Source organism: Primulina huaijiensis, chromosome 9, assembly GCF_012295235.1.
Source record: "Primulina huaijiensis isolate GDHJ02 chromosome 9, ASM1229523v2, whole genome shotgun sequence".
Taxonomy (NCBI): domain Eukaryota; kingdom Viridiplantae; phylum Streptophyta; class Magnoliopsida; order Lamiales; family Gesneriaceae; genus Primulina; species Primulina huaijiensis.
Window position 1 is genome coordinate 23053758 of NC_133314.1, and position 22094 is coordinate 23075851.

Genomic DNA, 22094 nt, shown 5'->3' on the forward strand with positions numbered 1-22094 from the left:
TTTTTTTTGTTTTTTCAATTTTATTCTTATATATAATTCTTAGATATTTTATACAACAAAATATGGGATAAGTAACACTCATCTCAACAATTTTTAAAATTAACATTTTATTTCGCACGGCATTTTATGTTAAAAGAAACTGTGGCCCAGACCAGATTTGTCCCACGCAATAAATTAATTCCTGATTGATTAGTCAAAGAAAAACAGCTCTGGTATACATATTCAAAATCTCACATGCAGGAAGGCATCAAACATGCTTACTTTACGCCCCATTTGTTACTCATCCAAGCGATCATTGGGCCACAATAATAAGATTAAAAAATATATAATATTAATTTTTAAAAGACCTAATCTTTAGAAAGAAACACCTCTTCTCAGGGGTCAAAAAAGCAAAGCATGTGTGTGGTTTTTAACAGAAGAAATTGGGAGTAATTGACTTTGTTAGCATTACCGACAAATCCAGGAGCGCTGTTTTTTCATTTCTTTTGGTTTGGTTACCATTAATTACGGGGACTTTCGTCCCAAATTGTCAGCTGTCACATTGCACCAAATGACTTTCATTATATTTTCAATATTTCTAATCGTACATGTTTAAAAAAAAAAAATGTTTTCTGTCCCCTCAACTTTTATGCTCTGTGAATCAATTCGATGGTTTGTTTCTTGTGGAAAAATTGATTTTTTTTTTTCATTTCATCTCATGAGTCAAATGACGACTTATGCCGATGACTTATGCCATTGAAAATGAGTATAAGGTGGAATGTCGCAACTAATGTTGAGCTAAATTTCAAGAGATTGAAAGTAGTCAACTCTATCTCAATCCGGTGTTTAAGCTCACAAAGTGTTAGTAGATAATTAATATTAAACTCCAACTTGACAAATTTATCCCCACGTTCCTTACGTTAATCTCTATAATTTTTTAATGAAAAGAGCGGTCCCTCCCGTGTTTGGCTCCTCAACTTTAATAAACTTGGGAATTGTAGAAAAAAAAAAGAGGCGCGAAATAAACGAAGTTGGGGTTAACTGTCATTATAACCCAACGGTATATACGTGACGTTTGTCCACTCCATCTCCAGACAATCTAAGTATCATACGAAAGTGAACGGTTGGAAAAAAGAACAAAACTGTAATCGAAATTAAGAAAAAATGAGTTTGATATTTAATGTTTTTCTTTTGGGATAGAAATGAGTTTGGTATTTAATGTTTTTCTTTCGGGATAGAGGCCCACCGGTGTCCAAAATCCACATGCATTTGTCACTCACTCGTCTCCATTCTCCGCTCGACTAAATATAAAATATTCATCTCAAAAAACACAAGCAAGCAGAGATCTTGTTCAGTTATTTCCTGCCCCTTTTTCCTCTCTCTCTCTCTCACTTTTTTCTTATTTTTCACGCCTTTTCACCGGTCTTCTTCCCATAATTTGCGGAGTGCGCGTTCCTTTTTTTTTCTCTCTCTCTTTCTGCCTTTGGTAAGTGAAGATGCATCTGGGTTCTGTTTATTTGGTGTTTTCTTGGATTTTATATATATATATTTTTTTTTTGAGGATTTTATGTTCCCATTTTGATGTTTCAGGGGGTGTGCTGGAAATGTAAGCTTTATAAGATTGTTTCTTTCTATTTATTATGCTTACTTGTCACTCATCGACGGATGTCAGTTCTCGGAAATCAGATAATGGCCCTGTTTCTTGACCAAACTTGCTTCTTGTGAGAATTTATTGTGTTACTCGGTAATTTATTTTTACTATTAAATTTAGTTCTTGACGGGTTTGGTACAACATTTTTGCGTCTGGAATTAATGGGTGTTTAGGAATCTAGCTGAAACATTGTTCCCCTTCTCTGCTGAGGTTTTGTAAGTTCTTTGGTGCATTGTGTTATAATTAATACATGTTTGCGTAGGAGCTCAAATAACTAAGCCACTAAAATCAACTGCTCGCTAACGAGTTCTGGTGGAGCATTAAGTAAATGTTTGGTTAATTTATTAGCTGTTTTATAGTTGTGTAACGAACTTTAAAGATGCAATTTCTGTCTGATTCAGATTTTGATATTTAAGCGAGCTGATGGAGAACAGGCAACTAAATTTTGATGCTCCCCTTCTGTCTGTACGGAGATTTTCATCACCCATACGCTCTTCAGAGCTCGTAAACCACAATGGGTTCGAAAATACACAACCCTATAGACACAATTCCCTTACATTGAGCAAATACGATTTTGAAATGGAGGAGGTGACAAAACCAGCTTCAGTTCCATTTCACTGGGAAAAAATCCCCGGAAAATCGAAAGGTGGAGTCTACACACCAGAGGAACCTTCCATTACACCGAGGCTTCCACCTGCCATGGTATCAGATGCCATTAGACGCAATTCGGGTGAAATTCCAAGGATGGCACACGGAAGGATGTCAGGTCCCTTAAGATACAATTCGGGTGAAATTCCGAGGTTTCTGCCGGGACGGGCGTCGAGTTCTTCAAGACACAATTCTGGTGAAAGATCGAGTGATCAGAATATTTGTAGGACTCAAACGGAAACATTAAATTTCATGGACCATGCTAGTCTTTTGGAGAAATTGAATGAGAGTTTAGATTGTAAAGATGAATCTGATACAGGAAGTGAAAATGCGGAATTTTCCGATGAACTTCACTCAATTTCACGAACAGAATCATCGTCCTTTAACTATAGTGTAAGTGGTCTGAGTGGGTACCATAGTTCATGTGTGAAACCATCTGGGACATTCTCTGTCGATGTTCAAACCCGAGATTTTATGATGAATAGATTCCTACCAGCGGCCAAGGCTGTTGTTTTGGAGACACCACAGTATGTCACGAAGAAACAGTTAGTGGCAAACGAGCCACCAAAAGAACAGATAAAGAAGGTGATTTCTTGTGAGAATAAGCCTTTGCCAAAGCAGTACGGTTTTGATTCGATGCAGAAACGTAGCGAGTACATGGATAATGTGGAAAGCGATGATGAACAGGAGTGCCCCGTTCCAGTGAAAAAGCGGGGTAAAATTTGGGGGATTATCCCTCGGTTGTGTGTGAAGAATACTTTGTGCCTCTTTAGTCCTTTGCCAGGAATGAAATTGAGAAACCACGATCCAAATTTTTCAGCAGGTGAAATTAGGCGACCGGCTCAAAAAGCATACAGCGGTCCTCTGTACAAGGTAATTCTGAAGTTTCACTTGTGCAAATGTAGGAAAAACTATGGTTAATATAAAATCAATAATTATAATTTTGAAATCCTGCAGAATTCTTGCCATCCGACTCCTCAGAAAAAATTTCATTCCGGATTGTTATATCGGGACCATAAAGAAATCGAGAAAAAACTAGCTGATGATTCGAATCAGATTTTGAACTCTCTTGGCTCATACAAATCAGGACTGTCCCCCTTGAGGCGTAACAGAAGTGGTGGCATATCTCCCTACCGAAATGAATCTACGAAGCCTCCGTTCCGTGAAGGAGCGGGCTTTCTTGGACTTCCCAAGGAAGTTGACAATTACAGTGCCAAGAAAATCGCATCTTCTCGCAAAATGTTTTTGGCCTTGCAGGATGTATCAAGGAATCAGACAAATGGCACCCTGAAGCCTGAATGTGCCATTGATGGAGTGAAGGATATTAAAATGAATCAACTTCCTAATCAAGAATCAAGTCCACCTTTGGAATCTGATGTAAATTTTGGTACGCAAGATGAAAATAGTCTGGAATGTGACGAGCAAAGAGAATTTGATCCTTCTTGTATGAAGTCTCCATTACCTCCACCATTACCAAAATCTCCTTCCGAATCATGGCTTTGGCGTACTCTGCCTTCCATTTCTTTGGGCAATCCGTTTTCGCATCCGCCGAGTAAAAGCCCATTTGACTCTAGGAAACAGGTTCAGCAAGGTTCCAAGACTGATACCAAATGGGAGACTATTGTCAAATCTTCTTACTCACGACATGATCAAGTTCGCTATTCAGCGGTAACTCCACCTCCACCTCCACCTTCTTTACCGAACTTTGAATTGTAATTGGCAAGTTTTATACTGAATTTTGCCTATTCCCTTCCATTTTATCTTGACAGGAGCTAGTACCGTTTGGATCTCATAGAAAATACTATTCGTAGAAAAGGAGAAATGGTGGGACAATCTGTCCGTTTCTTTCTACTCTTCCTGTTTCCATCCATGCTCATATATATACAAGTGCAAGATATTTTTCCAGCACTTCTAATTTTACTCAGCTGCTGGGAACTCATAGGCAAACATACATCAAACTGTTTTTCTATGTTCATCAGGCGATAATGTGTTGAGGTTTGTTTATTATTGTTGAATGCAGACGTCTATTTTGTGTGACCGCATGGTGCTATGTATCTCTCACATGATCCAACTATGATTTGATAGACAAACGCTCTCAACTAGACGTCCAGAAAATTCATTCAGGCAAACAGGCCGTCGAGTTTTTTTTTGTCCATGTTTATATAAACTAGTCTCAAGTTCGAGACAAGATCTCGTGTTAAAAAATTTATTTTAACAAGCATCTCCCAACTTTAAAAGGTATAAAAAAAAAAAGCCGAGTTATATTTGTAAAAATAATTTTATCAAGTTATATATCACTCCACTTGTGGCAGCTCGTTTGAAGATTGAGACGTAGACATTACTTGGTTTTGAATTACAAAAATAAAACCATGCATTATTATGTTTTTTGTTTTTTAAATATATATTTATTCATTTCATATTTCCCAATGTAATTATTATTTTTAATTTTATTTCTAGTTACCATAATCATATTACATTTTTAATCTTATATATATTATGTTTTACCACACAAATTAATCAACAACCGGATAACTGAACGCATCATTTACGACAAACAAATTTCTTCTCAAGAGAAAAACAAACATATATCATATTATTATTCACTGCAATCTCCAAAACAACACAATAAAATTTAAAAGTATTTATATTGGAAAAAAGTCTTAATTTTTTTTACATAATATTCAGAGTCATAATAATAATAAAAATGTATACCTCGTGACATGGTTTTAGAATGTCCACATAACCTTATGATATCCTCAAGAATTTTCGAAAAATCTATTTAATGAGTAATAAAAATCACAAAGCCTAACAAACTAATACATCATTGTTATAAGTTGGGAGTAGGGGTGCAAACGAGTCGAGTTACTCTTAAGTTCGGTCAAACTCGATCTTGTAATCGAGTTGAGCTCGAATATATAACAAGTTATAATTCGAATCGAGTTTTTCAAACTCGAACTCGAATAACTTGATATATTATCCATTAGAGTTCGAACTTAAAAATTAATACTTAAATCTAGTCAAGCTTGAGTATTTTAAATTTTTTTCGGAATCAAGCTAGATCACAAGCCTAGTCGGAGTACTAACATCTGCTCCGGTTATTTTATGCGGGCCAATTTATTTTGCAAAGCCCAATAAAAGAGGAAATTTAAAATATATTTCTTGGCTATCTAACTGAAATAAAAAATTCGAACAAGGCCTCGCTCTCGGGATTTCCTAGCAAAATCCCAAAACCCTGTCTCCCCTTGTAATATCATTCAGTGCTCTGAAATCTCAGTTCTATCTACAATTCCAAGGTAGAAGACGAGTAAGAATTGTAGATATTAGGGGGGAACCCTAAACTTGGGTTTTGATTTGGTGGAAATGGAATCGAGGAAGAAAGCTTCTGAGGGCATAGCGTTGTTGTCCATGTATGGAGACGAAGACGATGAAATGGAAGTCGCCGAAGATCAGGATGAAAATCTTCAAGAAGAAGAAATCCCATCCATCGCGTCGGATGTCGTTATGGTGAAAGATGAAGATGATCTTAGTGCCGTTGGCAATGAAAATACGTCGCAGAAAGAAGAGCGAGGCCCGAATGCTATGTCTCCTAATAAGCTCTTTAATTATGTTACTTCCTCGGCAACTGCCTCTCCACTGTTCTCTCGCGTGTCACCTCAACCGCCGCAACATACGGTTGGTTTGGATTTGAACTTGTCTCATGTTCCAAAGAATCGGCTGACGATAGTGGATTATGGGCACGAGGAGGGGGCAATGTCTCCTGAAGCTGAGGTAATCATGTTGCGTAAGCATTTTGAGTTCTATTTTTTTTGTTTTTTTTGTTTTTCGTGTTGAATGATCGGTTATTGTAGGATGGAGAAATAGTGGCGACTGGTCGAGTAATGTATGGGGATCAGCTTCAAACCAGTGACGGTGCGTAAGGCTGTCCATTTTGCTGATCATTTTTCTCTTTTGCCTCATCTATTAAATTTAATCATTTATATGGCTGAATGTTAGTATTATGATCGTTAGAACGGCCTATGGCACCAGTTTTTAGAGACATTAAAATTTTCAAAGATGGAGATTTTTAAATTAGGATATTGAGTTGGTCATTTTATTTCCATTTCGATTACTTTATGTTATGCGCCATTTGTTATGACACTGGAATCTGTATTTTGATATGCATAAAGTTTGAAAATGGATTGGAAGGTTTTTTGTGCTGGAGTTGTTCTAAGTTTTAATTGCTGTTAATTTAGGCGAGTTTCGGGATAGCAGATCACCAAGAAATGCTAGGCTCGCAACACCTAACACTCGAGCCATGACACCTCAATTATTGGATGCAATTGATCAACCTGAATCGGATAGCATGGATTGTGCAATTAATGCATTGGAAGCTGCAGAAACTGAAGATGCCATTAGAATTTCTACCGAAGAGGAAAGGGATATGGATCCATTGGCCAAGTTTCTTCCCCCACCTCCTAAGAAAAAGTGCTCAGAGGAACTGCAAGTTAGTCCTTTCTTTTTAGTGAAAGGACTATGATATAATATTTTATGTTAAGCTGATGTAGAATCTGACTTGTAGGATATATTTATATAGCTTTTTCATTTACTATAATTTGATCCTATCTGTTGGACACAGTAGCTCAAATTCAGAAAAAAACTTTCTTTATCACAGGTTCCTTTCTGAGAAAGGAAATGTTACAACTGGCTGTTTTCTTGTGGGTGTAATTTATAAATCTAATGGACTGAGTTGACTTATATAGGGTAATGAGTAACCTTTAATATCCCAAATCATGAATAGTTACTAGGTCTTACTGTCTTAGCAAGTTCGATCGCTCAAACTTCTTTTTTCATGCATATGTCATGGTTCTACAAATTTAGTGCCAATGAATTCAAATTTAAAATCCTTTCAAGATTACTCACTTCATATATTCTAGACTTCTAGTGGTACTAGTATTTGCGTTTAAAACTTGTCTAAAGATGAATCTGTATTCTATTTAAATTAATCTACTCCAACTTTCCCTTGTGTGAGCCATATTTCAGTAAACTTTGTTACTTTGATGAATCTTTCCAAATAGAACTTTGTGCTTGGGTGTTGATCTCTTCCATTTCATTTTCAGCGGCTTCACAGACGCAAGGTTTAAAACATAGTTTTAAAGGCACGTGTCTTAGCTTGCACAGGTGTCACTCTTTGGAAAGGTGCATCAAATAGTTAGTGGCCCAGCCCAAAATCATCCTAAGTCCTGCTGCATGAAAGGAATTAATTTCCAACCTCCATTCTGTGCAGCACTCTTTCAGTCTTTATTTGAGGATCTTTTCCTTGACTCAGGTTGATGGTTCTTTGTGCATTGTTTGAAAATCATAACAACCATCCTTCATTACTTGAGTTACTAAATTTCCAATTCCAAAATCACTCAAATCCTCCTGCTTTCTCCTGCCGCTAAAGATGAAGAAGAATGGGTGATTCACTTGATTGAAGTTTTTTCTATTGATACTGCAAATATTTACTAATTTCGTTTTGATTTACATTGCTATCCAATAGTTTTAGAAAAATATATATTTTTGGCTGCTATGTAATATTGAAGTGAAATTACCTTTATACATATTATAAGAAAGCATGCTTACTGCCCATTATTTTGATAAGGCACCCCTCACCATCGGACTTGCCCCTTATTGCTCCTTGTGTCATAAATAACTATGATTTGAAAGCCTTCCTATAGGACACATAACGGAATATTTGTGGTAGAAAGATGGAACTGTTACATATTTTGTCAGCGTAACTATGCAGAAACAATAAATTTGTTATTTGTCAGTTGTATTATTGGTTTCAGCTTGCTATGATTTTTTCATGCTATTTTTCAATACATTCCTCAACTTTTCTAATCCTTTGATGCTTCAGGAGAAGATTATCAAGTTTCTTGCACTGAAGAAGACAACTGGAAGAAGTTTCAACGCAGAGGTGCGCAATAAGAAGGAATATCGAAACCCTGACTTCTTGTTGCACGCTGTGACTTACCAAAATATTGATCAAATAGGATCTTGCTGCAGTAAATATGTTTTTGACCCTCATGGATATGACAAAAGTGACTTCTATGATGAAATAGGTTAGAATTCATATGTAATGTATTTAGATTTGTTTGATTGCCGTCTAGTGATCTATATCCCCATTTATGTTCTAATTTCATTTAATCTAACTGTTTCCTGTCATTTGGTTTGATTTGGTTGTTGTATGTCCACGCTAAAAATTTGTCAAACCTGTGAAATATCTATTCCATTATAAACTTTTCTAAAATATGTTGAAAATTTTAATTATGAACCTTTGTGCTCGATTAAGAAGATCCTCTGTACTTGTTATTGAGCTCTGAATACATTCTCATATAATTCACATCTTTCTACCAATTGGCGCTATCTTGTCTTTTGAAACATATTTGACATACCCAAGCTATGTATGAAGAACTTCTTTCTGAAGTGTTTACCCTAATGTTTTATTATGGGACTTCAATGTCGGGTTTATATTTTCTATCTTTTTTTTTTTATTAGAAACGAAATTTTCTATCTTTTATCTTCAAACTGGGACATAAGTTGAGAATAAATATTCTTCAACACGCTCGGGACTCTTTATCATATAGCATCCTTTTGTAACGTGTTCCTGAGTCGGATGATCGATAAATAGTTGATGTCTTGTTTCGAGTTGAGAAGTTCTTTCACATAATTCTTAGGATAGTGTATCTTCAATTTTTCCCGTTTGTCTTCTGCAAATAGAAGCTGACATTAGGCGGGAGGTAGAAAGGAGGGAACTAGAAAAGAAGAAAAATCAAAGGGTTGACTATATTTCTGGAGGAGCGCAGCAAGGAAATGTTGCTCCTACTCCAAAGATTAACACACCAATTCCAGGTTCTTAAGTACTTGTTAGCTTGTACCATCATCATATCTCCATAAATTGGCTTGTTTTTTGAAAATTTATCAAGATGATACCTTCTTGTTAGTTGTTGTTTCTATGCACTTTAGGATTGACCGCGGTTGCTGGTGGTGTGTCTAATATAACACGAGTTGCTGTAGATGTTGCAGCCCGAGATGGAAGACATAACAAAAAGTCAAAGTGGGACAAGGTTTACTCATTTTCTTTCCATCTATTAAGGAGTTGCATGGGTTATTTCAAGATTAATAATCTTGATGATTTTGGTTTTAGGTGGATGTTGATCAAAGGAATTTTAATCCGTCTGGAGGTCAGGAAACTCTGTCTGCTATTGGTGCTCATGCAGCCCTTATCTCTGCTGCTAAATCTGGTAGTGGATACACTTCTTTTGCGTAAGTTTTAATATGTGAATTTTCTATAATCTTCATATCTTATTCCGTTTATTTTGTTTATGGTGTTCACATTCTACAGTCTTTTAACTGAAGTGGGGAAAAATGACTCTACTCAATAACGTTCATATTCTAGTTTACACATTGGTGGTGATATTCTTTTTTTTATGGACTTCAGCATTAGATATGTTGAAAATTAACTTCTATGTTTTCAGCGGTACTTGTCATCAAGCTGGTTCTTTTAATGAAACGATCATCCGAGATTTTGTGAATAAACCTGTTGGATTGTAGTTTAATATGTTTTCTGTTGTACTTATCTATGAGGAATAGTCTTGTCTTATGATGAACTTGTGGAGCTAAAGAAACGTTCATGTAGGTGCATATGCATCCCAGATAACGCCAGTCTGAATAATTGCCATTTCAGTTCTCGGACTAATACTTGGTTTTTTGAATTAATAAATTAGTCTAATACTCTAATATCTATTGTGGCAGGCAACAGAGGAGAAAGGAAGCAGAAAATAGGCGATCCAGTGAAAGAAAATTGGAGGAAAGATCATAGTGTTGACTCTTGTTACAAACATTTTCATTCATATTAAGATACGTGCGCCGGCGAGATATAGATGGAAGGAGTGGCGCTGAAAGCAATTTTGTACTTGTATCCTTCAACGGGAAAACCCATTCTGTATACTTCTCCCTTTTAGTTGATTTAGCTTCCAAAAAATTTTCTTGTTCATCAATCAGTCACTTAAAGCTTTACAATGATTAACTTAGATCCACATGCGACGAAATGTGTGCATGATGATGTACGTTTTTCATGGAGATGTAGGATGTTTGGCCTATTTCCCTTTTTCTGGAACAAGAATGCAGAGTTTTGTGGACCTTGAGTGTTCAATATACCTGATAGTTTGGGGCTATTAAAAGTTCAAATTACAGATCATTTTTAATATTTTTTTGAGGGTATATCTCTGTATTTTAGGGGACGGGGCTTTTCATTTGTAAATGAAGTAAAATTTTTTTTAAAACATCGCTCTACTTTTTTTTAAAAAAAAATTAATTTTATGACGATGAAATGCCGACCGGGTAAACCCCTACCAATATATTTTTGGGCCAGCACGTCATATAAAGTTTGTTTAGTGTGGATTTTTTGGTTAATTTGATTTGCATGCATTGTTTTTTTTTTTTTTTTTTTTTTTTTTTTTTTTTTTTTATTTTTTTTTTTTTTTTTTTTTTTTTTTATTTTTTTTTTTTTTTTTTTTTGTTTTTTTTTTTTTTTTTTTTTTGTTTGTAACTTTTTGTTAATTTCTTATCTGAGAAGAGAAGGATTTGGAGTTTTAGATCATGGGCATCATTGCTTCCACTAACCTAACCCTCATCCCGAAGTCTTATATTCAAAAGTAGATAGCATGTCCTCTTGTCTTGTCGCTGATTGTCTTTAATAATCACTTTCCACGCAGTTTTATATATATTTTAATTAAGGAGCTCCCTCCCCTAGTCTTAATTTCCGTCCTTGATATCGATACCCGAGATTTCGTCCACCGAACGAGAGTTTATACTACTTTAAGTTAAGAAAGGCTTGAAATGTATTCTGAAGGAGATAACTCTAGTGTATACCAGAGTACGATATGTGTGTGTACATGTAGAATTAAATTTCAAATTATATCTGGTGTCATGGTTGTATGTCATACCCCCTTGGGAATCTTTTCCGTTCTGTTGATAATGATAATAAATATGCAGTCCTTACAGGTCGGGAACTAATCAATGCGACTCGTTGATGGAATATTTGTTTGTCTCGCAATGAGTTTTACGTTTTACGGTGGGTGAAAGTGGCTTAAATTTTGAATATAAAGTAGTACAGGTGAGCAGAGAAGAGGCTCTGATATCAACGCTAGTAACTCATAAATTCAATGTACGTTGAAGATTTTTCTTGCTGGTCCCTCACTATCATGCACACAAACATATATACGTCGAGAAGAGGAAGAAAATTATTATTTCTTTCAAAGAAAACTTGGAAAAAGTTTGGACCTCCCAACTCTCTTTGAAATTTTTTACTTTTGCTTTTTGAATATTCATTTCGAGATAGGAATGAAGGATATGATAAGCTAGTTCAATTAAATACATATCTTTTTTCCAATATGTGTAGGTATGAGTATCATTTTGAGTTTATATGTACACAAAAATCTTTGCGTATATTCTTACACTATACACTTATTTGATTAGATATTATGAAATTTATTAAGATAGATTAGTCTAGTAGTGTATCAGTTTTTTTTTAAATATTTCTTGGCTTCCCTTGCAAAAATGTATCATGTCTCGTTGAGCATAGTGATTATATTAGTGAAGCCTATTACGTATAAATATGCCCTCGGTTTATGAAATTTTTTAGATCCTATTTTCTATTCTCTTACATCACAATTACTCCACTTAATTTATTGACGCCCAATGTCATCTTTTTTTGTAAAACAAAGTTAATGTACGTACACCTACTACTTACTACCTTTTAAGCTGATTGTTTTAAATTATTGGGATTAATTATTAAATCGTCAATCAACATGCTTTTTGAATGAAAATGATACCTCTTTTTTCATCTTTCCCTTTTTCTGCTTTTGAGGAATAAAACCCAAAAACAAACATAAAATAATATATTTTCAGGTATAAATTTGAACTGTAAAAATAGAAAAACCAAGAAGTATCGTACAGAAAGGCAGGAAGTAACGGTAACATCTGGTTTGGCAGTGCCTTCAGGGGCAATCTCGGAATTTGGATAACTTAACGGAACATTCACAATCAAATAAAGCTAAAAGAAAGCCAAGCAGGAGTTTATTCAACTTCTTTCTTTTCTCTCCAAACAAATATTTCTAACTTGCATGTATGTATGTATGTATGTATGTACAGTCTATGGGTCTTATCACATTGACTTAGTTTCTCTTCTCTCCCATCACTTTACCTTTCTTCCTGGTTTTCTTTTTCCTTGTGTTCGATATCCTTTTTGCTTTTACCCATCTAATAGTATATTTGTTTATTAAGAGTTTGACACTCCGTCACTTTGAAGAAACATATGTTTTCTTGCATTTGATCTTACTTTTAATGCGTTTTGGAACGTCCCATTCGGAAGCTTTATTGAGAGCAAAAAAGCAAGGTGGTGCAAGTTGTGTTTAGCGATGGATGCTCCAAAGCCAGACGAAATAAGTCATCCTCCAATGGACCAACTTCAAGGCTTAGAGTATTGCATAGATTCTAATCCTTCTTGGGGTATATTCAAGTTTTGATCTTGAATTAGATCAAGGATTCTTTTACTTTCCTTTCTTCATTTATTTTTATTTTAAAACAAAGGTTTATGTTTGATTTTTATATGTGAAAAATATAGGCGAGGCGATAGCGATGGGATTTCAGCACTATATCTTGGCATTAGGTACCGCGGTGATGATTCCTTCCTTCCTTGTTCCTTTGATGGGTGGAACTGACGTAAGTGACTCTCTTAACTTTGATTAAGGTTTATCTTTATTGTTTTAAGTTGGTTCTTAAATTTTCGATGAGAAAAATGGGACTCGCTAGCCATTCTTTGGTTAAAATTACAAGCTCTCTGTATTTTTTCAGTGGCGATTGTGTATGTGTTTGTTTTCCCGAATGGGATATTCGACATTTAATTCCATTTGCAATTTGAAATTTTGAACCAGGGTGATAAAGTGAGGGTAGTTCAAACTTTGCTATTTGTTGGAGGAATAAATACACTGCTGCAAACATTATTTGGAACCAGGCTACCTACTGTAATTGGCGGATCTTGGGCATTCATGGTTCCCATAATTTCAATAATTCATGATCCATCCTTAGAAAGAATCCCAGACCCTCATATGGTATGCTACGTTTCTTGAAATATCAGTTCCTACTAGATTGTTGGTAGTCATTTTTTGAACTAAAATTTTGTTTTCGTGCAAGATATAACTTAATGAGTCTTTATGATTCATTTCCTTTAGTTTCTATAAAAAATAACAATATAAAATCGAGCCTCTTGATTTTCTTGATTCATTAAAATTATTTGGAATCGGTTAACTTTTCACCTCTTTATCATATCCCTTGTTCCAGTGTAAAAGTTCGACTTCAAAGTTTTAAATAAAAGAAAATTTGTAAATGCAACTTTAATTTTTTGGACGACTTTCTTAACTAGTCATCTCTAAATACAACTGGTGACGTGTAGAGATTTCTCAATACGATGAGAGCCATTCAAGGAGCATTGATAGTAGCATCAAGTGTACAGATTATTTTGGGCTATAGTCAGCTCTGGGCTATATGCTCCAGGTATTATATAGCTTCTACTCAGATAGAACATTGCACTTTACCTTAATGCAAATCTTATATCAACGGAGAGTATTATTTCATCTGTAAATTAAGTACAAAAAGGCATTTATTCCAGGTTTTTTAGTCCACTTGGAATGGTTCCGGTGATTTCTCTTGTGGGCTTTGGTCTGCTTGATAGAGGCTTCCCAGTGGTATGTTGAAATTTCAATTTCAAATACTGAATCAAATGGCCATTTCTTTGCACTGACATGGTTGATGTATGCAGTAATTATGCCTTCCTTTAATTATATGTTGTTCTGATGCACTACTCTCAGGCTGGACGATGCGTGGAAATTGGCATTCCAACGTTCATCTTATTTGTTGCCTTCTCTCAGGTGTCATTACTAATCTTACATATATTTGAAAGTTAAAATTTGTGTTCAAAGTTTTCTATGAAAGTTCGAATTTTTGCAACTACAAATGGATAAATCACGTAGAATTATTGGCTAATGCATTCTTTCACTATATCTTTCAGTACATGAAGAACTTTCAAGCAAAACAATACCCTGTACTGGAGCGATTTGCTCTTCTGATCTCCGTCACCGTCATATGGGCTTATGCACACCTGCTGACAGCCAGTGGAGCATACAAGCATCGACCAGAGTTAACTCAAAGAAATTGCCGAACCGACAAAGCAAACCTAATTTCTTCTTCCCCATGGTTAATATTTGTCAACTTGTTCTGCTGTTGTAGAATCATCCTATTTTCATTTTATTGTCTTGTCTTTGATATTATTTATTTCCTTGGAGCATTACTCATCACCTATAAATTTATCGAATAGGATTAAAATCCCGTATCCACTGCAGTGGGGTGCACCTACCTTTGATGCTGGTCATTCATTTGGAATGATGTCTGCTGTACTGGTCGCCTTAATTGAGGTAAACTTCCACAGTTCTAATATTTTATAAATCCATTAGAGTGATTGCTGCAATTGATAAAGTTTCCTTTTTCTTCAGTCAACGGGAGCTTACAAGGCAGCAGCTCGTTTGGCAAGTGCAACACCGCCTCCCGCTCATGTTCTTAGTCGTGGAATTGGTTGGCAGGTTTGTAGAAAAAAATGTTCTCTGAATTTATGCCTTTTACTTAATGCCACGATTATGAAGTTTATTGAAGCAAATATCTCTCAAAATAAATTAAAGACTATAACTATACAGGGCATTGGAATTCTGTTTGATGGGTTGTATGGAACTGGTACTGGATCCACAGTTTCTGTGTAAGTGGTTTAGGCTTTATTCACTACTTTGCCTTCACTACTTAATATATAACAGATATTCACTAACGATTTCTATGGAAACAGGGAAAATATTGGTCTTCTTGGAAGCACCCGTGTTGGCAGTCGTAGAGTGATCCAAATTTCGGCTGGCTTCATGATCTTCTTCTCAATCTTGGGTAATCAGCATATACTGCCAAGAATTCGAAAAGTACACACTGTTGGTGTTTTTTTTATCATCATTTTAATAAAATGTTATGTGCAGGGAAATTTGGAGCATTGTTTGCATCAATACCTTTCTCAGTGTTTGCGGCAATATATTGTGTCATGTTTGGTATAGTAGGTCAGTAATCCGGGTTTCGTTGCTTGAAACTTATCTGGCTTCATTTCCCTTGTTTCTGATTGCTTATCACTATTTCAGCTTCGGTGGGATTGTCGTTTTTGCAATTCACGAACATGAATTCAATGAGAAACCTATTCATCACTGGTGTATCCCTCTTCCTCGGTTTGTCTATCCCAGAATACTTCAGGGAATACACTACCGCTGCTCTTCATGGTCCTGCGCACACCAATGCTGGATGGGTGAGTTGACACAAATATATTATTATTCTTTCTTGTTATCACATACATGTTTCTAACTCCTCCCATTTATTTGGTATTTTCCATGTTCTGCTGCAGTTCAACGATTTCCTTAACACAATTTTCTTGTCCTCCCCTACTGTGGCGTTGATCGTGGCTGTATTCTTGGACAACACACTTGACTACAAGGATAGTGCTAAGGACCGAGGGATGCCCTGGTGGGTGAAGTTCAGGACATTCAAAGGAGACAGTCGAAATGAAGAGTTTTACACCCTTCCATTTAATCTGAACCGATTTTTTCCTCCATCATGAATGAACGACATGTCCTTGTAGAATCTGAAAGAGGAATGTTATCAGAGTGGGTGCTGAGAAAGGATTGTGAGTGAGTCCACATGTTTCGACTCATATGTAGATTGTGACAGACGAGCCTCCTCTGTCATTATTTTTCGATTATTTGAGTTGATCTATCTTGGGTTATTCAATTTTAATCCAATAAAAATGTTTTCAGCTTCTAATCGTTCCAACAGTGAATCAAGAAAAAAGGAGTTGTACGGTAACTTTTTTCATTACAATTGACGCATTAAACTTGTTTGAAATTGATCAAGGTACAATTAATTACATATGAAATGTTAACACTAAGGCCCTGAAATCCTGGTTGGAACAACTGCTGATTACCTTCTTATGATTTCTACGGCGAAGATAATATTGTGAAGTACTTAACAATTCACTCTTCAACGCATCTTGGACTAATGGAATTAGGCTTTATATGAATACTTAATTTGGAAGCAATTTTTTGAAATATAGCACTACAATTCATTGATTGCCAAAATGTAAGGTCGTACCTGTGAACTTGTTGAAGCCAAGATACATCTCTAAATTCACGATTTCCAGCGGTATGGTTCCAATAAAGTTATTATTAGACAATGACAGTTGGAAGCTGAGAACACGCAGAAATAGTGGATGCAATTTGGCCATGAATCTCATTGGAAGATAGATAAAGCCCTTGAAGTGATGGAAGTTGAAGTCACTTATCATTTGGAAGAAGACCAGATAAGATATTTTATGTGAAATTAAAGATATAAGTTCTAGTGTTGAGATATTAAAGATGCTGAATGGTATAGAACCCGTAAGGTGGTTATTCTCCAGATTCAACCAATCCAGATTATGCAGATTCCCTATGCCTTCTGGTATGATTCCTTGAATTGAATTTTGAGACAGAATCAAAGTCTCTAAACTTGACAAGTTCACTAATGAAGAAGGGATGGAACCAGAAAGATGGTTACCTTCTATGCTCAAAGCCTTGAGTTCACGAAGATTGCTTATTGATTCAGAGAGTTCACCTTGAATAGAATTAAATCCTGTTTCATTAGAAAATGAGCGAAGGAATAAGCTCAAACCAGTAAAGCTGTTGTTTCTGAGAGACAGGTACTGAAGTTGAGGCAAGAAACCGAACAAAAATGGAACTTCCCCGGTGAAATTGTTGTTACTCAATCGGATGAATCTCAATCTTCGAAGCAGGTAGAACCCCGCTGAAATATTTGCTTCTCATGTCTAAAGAAACAAGAAATGAGAGGTTTCCGAATTCGGGACGCATGGTTCCGGTAAGACCCATACCTGAAGCATTAAGTACAGTTATTCTTTGATGGCGAGCGCCACAGGTGACTTCAATCCAGTTACAAACTGAATATGAATGGTCCAGTTCTCCACATGGTTTGCCAAAACGGGATCGGAACGGCCGGAACGCTACCTACCTTGACGGAGTTCCGGTGTTTGGAGGTATATGATGTGGGTCGGCGTTCCATGCATGAAGAACGGCGATTTAACGGGAAAAGGGAACGGGCCACGCTCGGAACGGAACGGTTTTATTCAAACCGTCGCCGATTTAACATCTGCGACTTTCGCCAAATTAAAATCGGCGACGGTTGAATAAACACCGTCGCTAAATTTATTCGTCTACACATAATATCTTTGCTTTGTAGTACAAATAATGCAATTTTGAGTCCTGTGACTCCTCCTCTCCCTCTTATTTACATCAAATAATCTATTTAAATGATATTTATTTTATTTTTATATTTCTAAATATTTTTCAAAATTTTTAATTTTTATATATTTATAATATTTTTTTTAAATACCGGTTCCGCGAGCGTTCCGCGAAATTTCATTATAACTAGAACGGTAGCATCCGTTCCGATCTCCGCGACCGCGACAGCGAACCATGGTTCTCCAGGATGCCATAAAGGTCTGAGGTGATGCGAGTTTTTAAGGCAAGAAGAACTGATCGATCAGTAGAGATGTTGGTTCCTGCAGTGGCCGATCGAAGTTAACCAATAAGTACTGCGGCAATAAGACTACACCAAGATGAATAAAGCTGAAACTCGTCGCCATCAACTTCCTGTAATTTAGAGATGTAGAGAACCAGTGATGAATATTTACAAGAATTCTACAGGAGAAAAACGTTATTACAGAGACAGAAGATGGTTGAATATTACCACAAGTAAGTAGAATGATGTCAGGAGATGGAGATGTTTTTACATTGGACAGTATTTACTGTATCCATACATTTTACTGCTTCTACTATTCTGAAACTATGCAAGTGGTTATCATTTTAGCATGACATTTTCCTATTATTTGGAGCCGACACACGAATTTAAGCTTCAGTTAAGCTAGCTTTTAAATAGTAAATCGAGTCGATCCATTTCATAAAAAAATTAAAATCAATTAAGATAACGGAACGAATTTAAATGCCCCGTCTAAATAAATAATCATTTTGTTATCTGGTCCAAGCATGCCAAATACTTGTAAAATTGATGATCCGATACTGCAATAGTTTCTTTGCTCCTGAATTTCTACTTTGTTTGTATAAATGCTTAATCATATTTTATTGTATTGCTTGATCTAATTGTCCTCAGAGCCTGTTTTACCTTATAGATTGACGATTGTGCAGTTATCGTCCAAGTTTTTTTCCCCTTCTTTTAGAAATATTTTGATAATAATTATTTTGGCTATATGAACATTTATTCATTTGGTGAAATTTTTATCTGGCGTGCTTAAATGGAAAAAATTACAATAATAATGAAGTAGATACTTGGTATGAAAAGTAAAATTTATGCAAACGTGGTTGTCTGCTTCGCTGGTTATTATCATAGTCGTTGGTTCAAACTTTGAGAGAGGAAACAACAAACTCGAGTTTTAATTTTACTGTCATGCCACTTGTTTTTAAGGTAACTGTCCATTTGAGAGTGCAAACTCTGGCCGCGAAACACATATAAATTCAGACCAGGTCCCCATCTCTTCAAGCTTTGTCCCTCCTTATCAAGACTGCTTCTTTACGGATCTATATGCCAACTTCCCTCAACGTTTCACCTGCCCATTGGTCACCCCTGCCTGATTCCTCAACAAAAACACCCCTTGCTTTCCACTTCGTGGTATCAACTCCAGATTGACTCTGATTTCCACACCTTCATATTGTTTGGTTTTGGTGTAGATTCCTATTGTAGATATTTTTGGGCTTGTTTCAAGGTTCTGACTTTGGTTGGGGTATTGCTGTTTAAGCATTTATGGATCCAGAATTAAGAGAAATCAATCAAACAGTCTCCGGAGATCTTGCCTGTGATAAATCAGCAAATTCAGCTCATCTGGAGACTGTGATTGAGATGGGAGAAAATGAAATTTCTGATCCAAATGCGGGCTCGAATGGGTCAACGCTAAGTGAGCCGGTATCCCTGGATGATGCAGCAAAAATTGAAGATAAGTCTTCTTCTTGTGTCATTGATGTAAACAGCAGAGATTCTTCGGGAGAAAATTATAGGGTTCGTAGAATATGCCATTTGAGTTCAAAGGAAAGTGGGAAGACTTTAATGGATTTGATTGAACTTGGTTGTGAATGTAAAGGTGAGCTTGAAGCTGTGCACCAGGATTGTGGTGAGGCTTGGTTTGGGGTTCGAGGGAATAGGTAATCTAATTCTTGTTCTTAAATGTATATTTTAAAAATAACAATTGTGTACGTTGCGTTTTTCGCACATGAAATTTTGATATACTCCGACTTTTACCATTGCAATGGTTTTGTTTTTCCTATCTGATGTTTGCAATCTTATTTGGTATTTTGAGCTCTTAGATGTGTCATATTGTTTGCGGATAGCTAGTTTTAATATTTGATCTTGGCATGGAAGAAATAGATGCCAGTTGTTAGGAGTCTTGGTCTTGTGTTAATCTGGGGCAAGCTCGTAAGATAACGTGGAAGTTTAGTCCTCATCAAGGCCTGCGCGCTGTTTTCAGTAGACTAGTAATTGAATTGAATCAACTATTATTTTCTAGAAAGAGAGAGAGACAGAGAAGGCTGCTCTCTAGCTTGAATGGATGTGTTAATCATGGTTCAAGAATTTCTATGGTTCGCTTTTGTTCTATTTTATTTTCAAATTCGAGCTTGGATATTGATTACTTGGCTGGACTATGACGAAGGGTTGAAACTTCTAGGAATCCTCACAGCTGTAATTTGTGGCTTTCCTATATTATGTTCAAGACGAACTTTGAACTTCATGAGCTAGTTCATAACTTGAAAAAAGGCTTCCTTTTCCCTTACACTTTCTTCTCTGTTTTGTAATGTGTGATTGGTTTCAATTCATCCATGCAGATTGTGCGAAATTTGTGGTGAGACTGCAAAAAACATCAAAGGTGTTGGCAACAATGAATTTATGGAAGAATGGAATGACCATAGATCTTCTGATACTGGTAATAATTCATCTGATAACAACAGAAGGTGTTTGTATGGACGACCATTGTGTAATTTCTTAATGGCATGTCTGGTAATAGCATCCATCCTTCCGTGGTTTTTCCGAGTAAATATGTTTTAGGGACACGAGTAAAATCACCAGCACGAACTCATTTGTCATGCAAAGTCTGTTTTTTGTCTGCGTGAATGGTCATTTGCCATTGTTTGTGATTGTTTTTGAAGTCAGACGAGTTGGATTCTTGATGTTTGCATAATCTTCTGTTGATTAGGCTGAATTGTAGGTTCCCATTTCAATTTCTCTTTATTGTTTCATTGTATTTTTTTCTCATTTGTCAGTTTCCAATATCACAAAATAGTTATATATACTCTTAGATTCTTGGTCACCAACGGACATCGATTGAATTGTGCAAGGAATGCTACTAGGAACAATATCACACATTATGGTAGTCAAATATCAACTGCTTGTTGAATTATATGAATTGGTAAATCTCACAAAGTTCAGTGTTAAAAGTTTTATGAAAAATGCAACGAGCTAAATTTTATTGTTATACATATGCATACGACTTGAATTAAGATTTTTGTTCTACAAAATCATGTACTCCATGCTTGGAGTACAAAATTTACTCAATTCATTGAAGCGTTTGCATTTTTTTAATAAAAGTGAGCTTCTTATGAATAATTAAACTTTACTAAACAAACCAAACAATTGTAACAAGACTCTTGTAATTCACAAAGAACAATATCCCCGTTTGATTTTAAAGGGCAAAAAAACACAAATAAAAATTACCGAAATGTATATATTTTAAATATATAAAAGTAGCAGAGGTATCACAATTCCGTTGTAGTCTAGTTGGTTAGGATACTCGGCTCTCACCCGAGAGACCCGGGTTCAAGTCCCGGCAACGGAAAAATTTTCATAACCGTTTTTTAATTTTTTTTCCTTCCTAGGGGCATTATTGTCCTTGGACACGGTTGTAGTCCAATCCACATTCAACTGCATGCTTTCCTCCATTTAATCGAACAAATTAATTAAGTAGCCATTATCCTAGAGCGTCCTGATGTAAGGTAGTCTTTGCAAATATTTTTAAAAAAAATTTTATGTTTTTTTTTTTTTTACAAATTTTGCAAAATTTTGTAAAAGTAAATTCTATAATGAATTTTTTTTGCATTTCTGAAAAATACCTAAATCTAATGATAAAAGAATTATCACAGTATATTGATTCTTGAAAAAGGTTTCAAATAAAGCCAGGTTGATGGAAGCAGATGGCTTATGTTAGCTATTATCAGTGCTGCTACTTTTTAACAAAAATGAGGCCATTTTGTTGACACAAAATCTTGTCTTTTAACTTATTTGTTGGGAGCTGAGGTGTTTCAGATTCTTGGCATTCCTTAGCCTTTTCTAATTGCATAATCGGTTGCTTGTGGATGATTCTTTATTCCTGGGAAGAAAAGAAAAAATAAAATTCAACTAAACTGCACGCAATGCAGGCACTTTGTGACTGAATATATACACACACACACACACACACACACACACACACACACACATACATACGTACGTATAAAGTACGCTGGATATCCTCGCAAAAGAATCCAAAATTTATCAACTTCTTACGAATATATGTACACAATTTACAAGTGAATGAAAGTTTTAATTACTGACAAATTTAGAACACAATGAATCT

General features: G+C 35.7%; 4 protein-coding genes and 1 non-coding gene across 16 annotated transcripts; all 5 read left to right on the plus strand.

Moving 5' to 3' along the window:
- The first annotated feature begins 1291 nt into the window (after positions 1–1291).
- Positions 1292–4317, plus strand: LOC140984844 (uncharacterized). 5 transcript variants are annotated; one of them, XM_073452503.1, is made up of 5 exons: positions 1292–1465; positions 1541–1723; positions 2032–3151; positions 3236–3946; positions 4048–4317. In XM_073452503.1, the coding sequence occupies exons 3-5, from the start codon at positions 2054–2056 to the stop codon at positions 4087–4089; spliced, it is 1851 nt and encodes a 616-aa protein (XP_073308604.1). In that variant the 5' UTR covers positions 1292–1465; positions 1541–1723; positions 2032–2053; the 3' UTR covers positions 4090–4317. The 5 variants fall into 5 exon arrangements, with proteins under 5 accessions (XP_073308604.1, XP_073308606.1, XP_073308605.1 ...); XM_073452505.1 differs by having other exon boundaries at positions 1541–1585; XM_073452504.1 differs by having other exon boundaries at positions 1570–1723.
- A 1138-nt stretch (positions 4318–5455) lies between these two features.
- LOC140984561 (uncharacterized) lies at positions 5456–10435 on the plus strand. Of its 6 annotated transcripts, none has more exons than XR_012176634.1 (8): positions 5456–6046; positions 6127–6187; positions 6511–6761; positions 8154–8358; positions 9017–9148; positions 9241–9363; positions 9444–9540; positions 10052–10093. XR_012176634.1 is itself a non-coding variant. In XM_073452076.1 (8 exons), the coding sequence occupies exons 1-8, from the start codon at positions 5639–5641 to the stop codon at positions 10116–10118; spliced, it is 1344 nt and encodes a 447-aa protein (XP_073308177.1). In that variant the 5' UTR covers positions 5456–5638; the 3' UTR covers positions 10119–10435. The 6 variants fall into 6 exon arrangements, 4 of the variants coding, with proteins under 4 accessions (XP_073308177.1, XP_073308176.1, XP_073308178.1 ...); XM_073452076.1 differs by having other exon boundaries at positions 9263–9363; positions 9444–9562; positions 10052–10435; XM_073452075.1 differs by having other exon boundaries at positions 9263–9363; positions 10052–10435.
- A 1787-nt stretch (positions 10436–12222) lies between these two features.
- On the plus strand, positions 12223–16147 carry LOC140985193 (nucleobase-ascorbate transporter 2). 3 transcript variants are annotated; one of them, XM_073452968.1, is made up of 15 exons: positions 12237–12657; positions 12696–12808; positions 12924–13021; positions 13234–13410; positions 13752–13852; positions 13968–14043; positions 14167–14226; positions 14367–14551; positions 14673–14769; positions 14848–14934; positions 15046–15104; positions 15189–15280; positions 15367–15444; positions 15523–15683; positions 15780–16147. In XM_073452968.1, the coding sequence occupies exons 1-15, from the start codon at positions 12644–12646 to the stop codon at positions 15990–15992; spliced, it is 1611 nt and encodes a 536-aa protein (XP_073309069.1). In that variant the 5' UTR covers positions 12237–12643; the 3' UTR covers positions 15993–16147. The 3 variants fall into 3 exon arrangements, with proteins under 3 accessions (XP_073309067.1, XP_073309068.1, XP_073309069.1); XM_073452966.1 differs by having other exon boundaries at positions 12223–12657; positions 14848–15104; XM_073452967.1 differs by having other exon boundaries at positions 12225–12808; positions 14848–15104.
- A 2681-nt stretch (positions 16148–18828) lies between these two features.
- On the plus strand, positions 18829–20597 carry LOC140984857 (uncharacterized). The gene is made up of 2 exons (XM_073452527.1): positions 18829–19632; positions 20311–20597. Exons 1-2 carry the CDS (start codon positions 19238–19240, stop codon positions 20528–20530), a joined length of 615 nt encoding a protein of 204 aa, XP_073308628.1. The 5' UTR covers positions 18829–19237; the 3' UTR covers positions 20531–20597.
- A 647-nt stretch (positions 20598–21244) lies between these two features.
- On the plus strand, positions 21245–21317 carry TRNAE-CUC (transfer RNA glutamic acid (anticodon CUC)). Its single transcript has one exon. It is a non-coding gene; the product is annotated as a tRNA-Glu (tRNA).
- Positions 21318–22094: the final 777 nt, after the last annotated feature.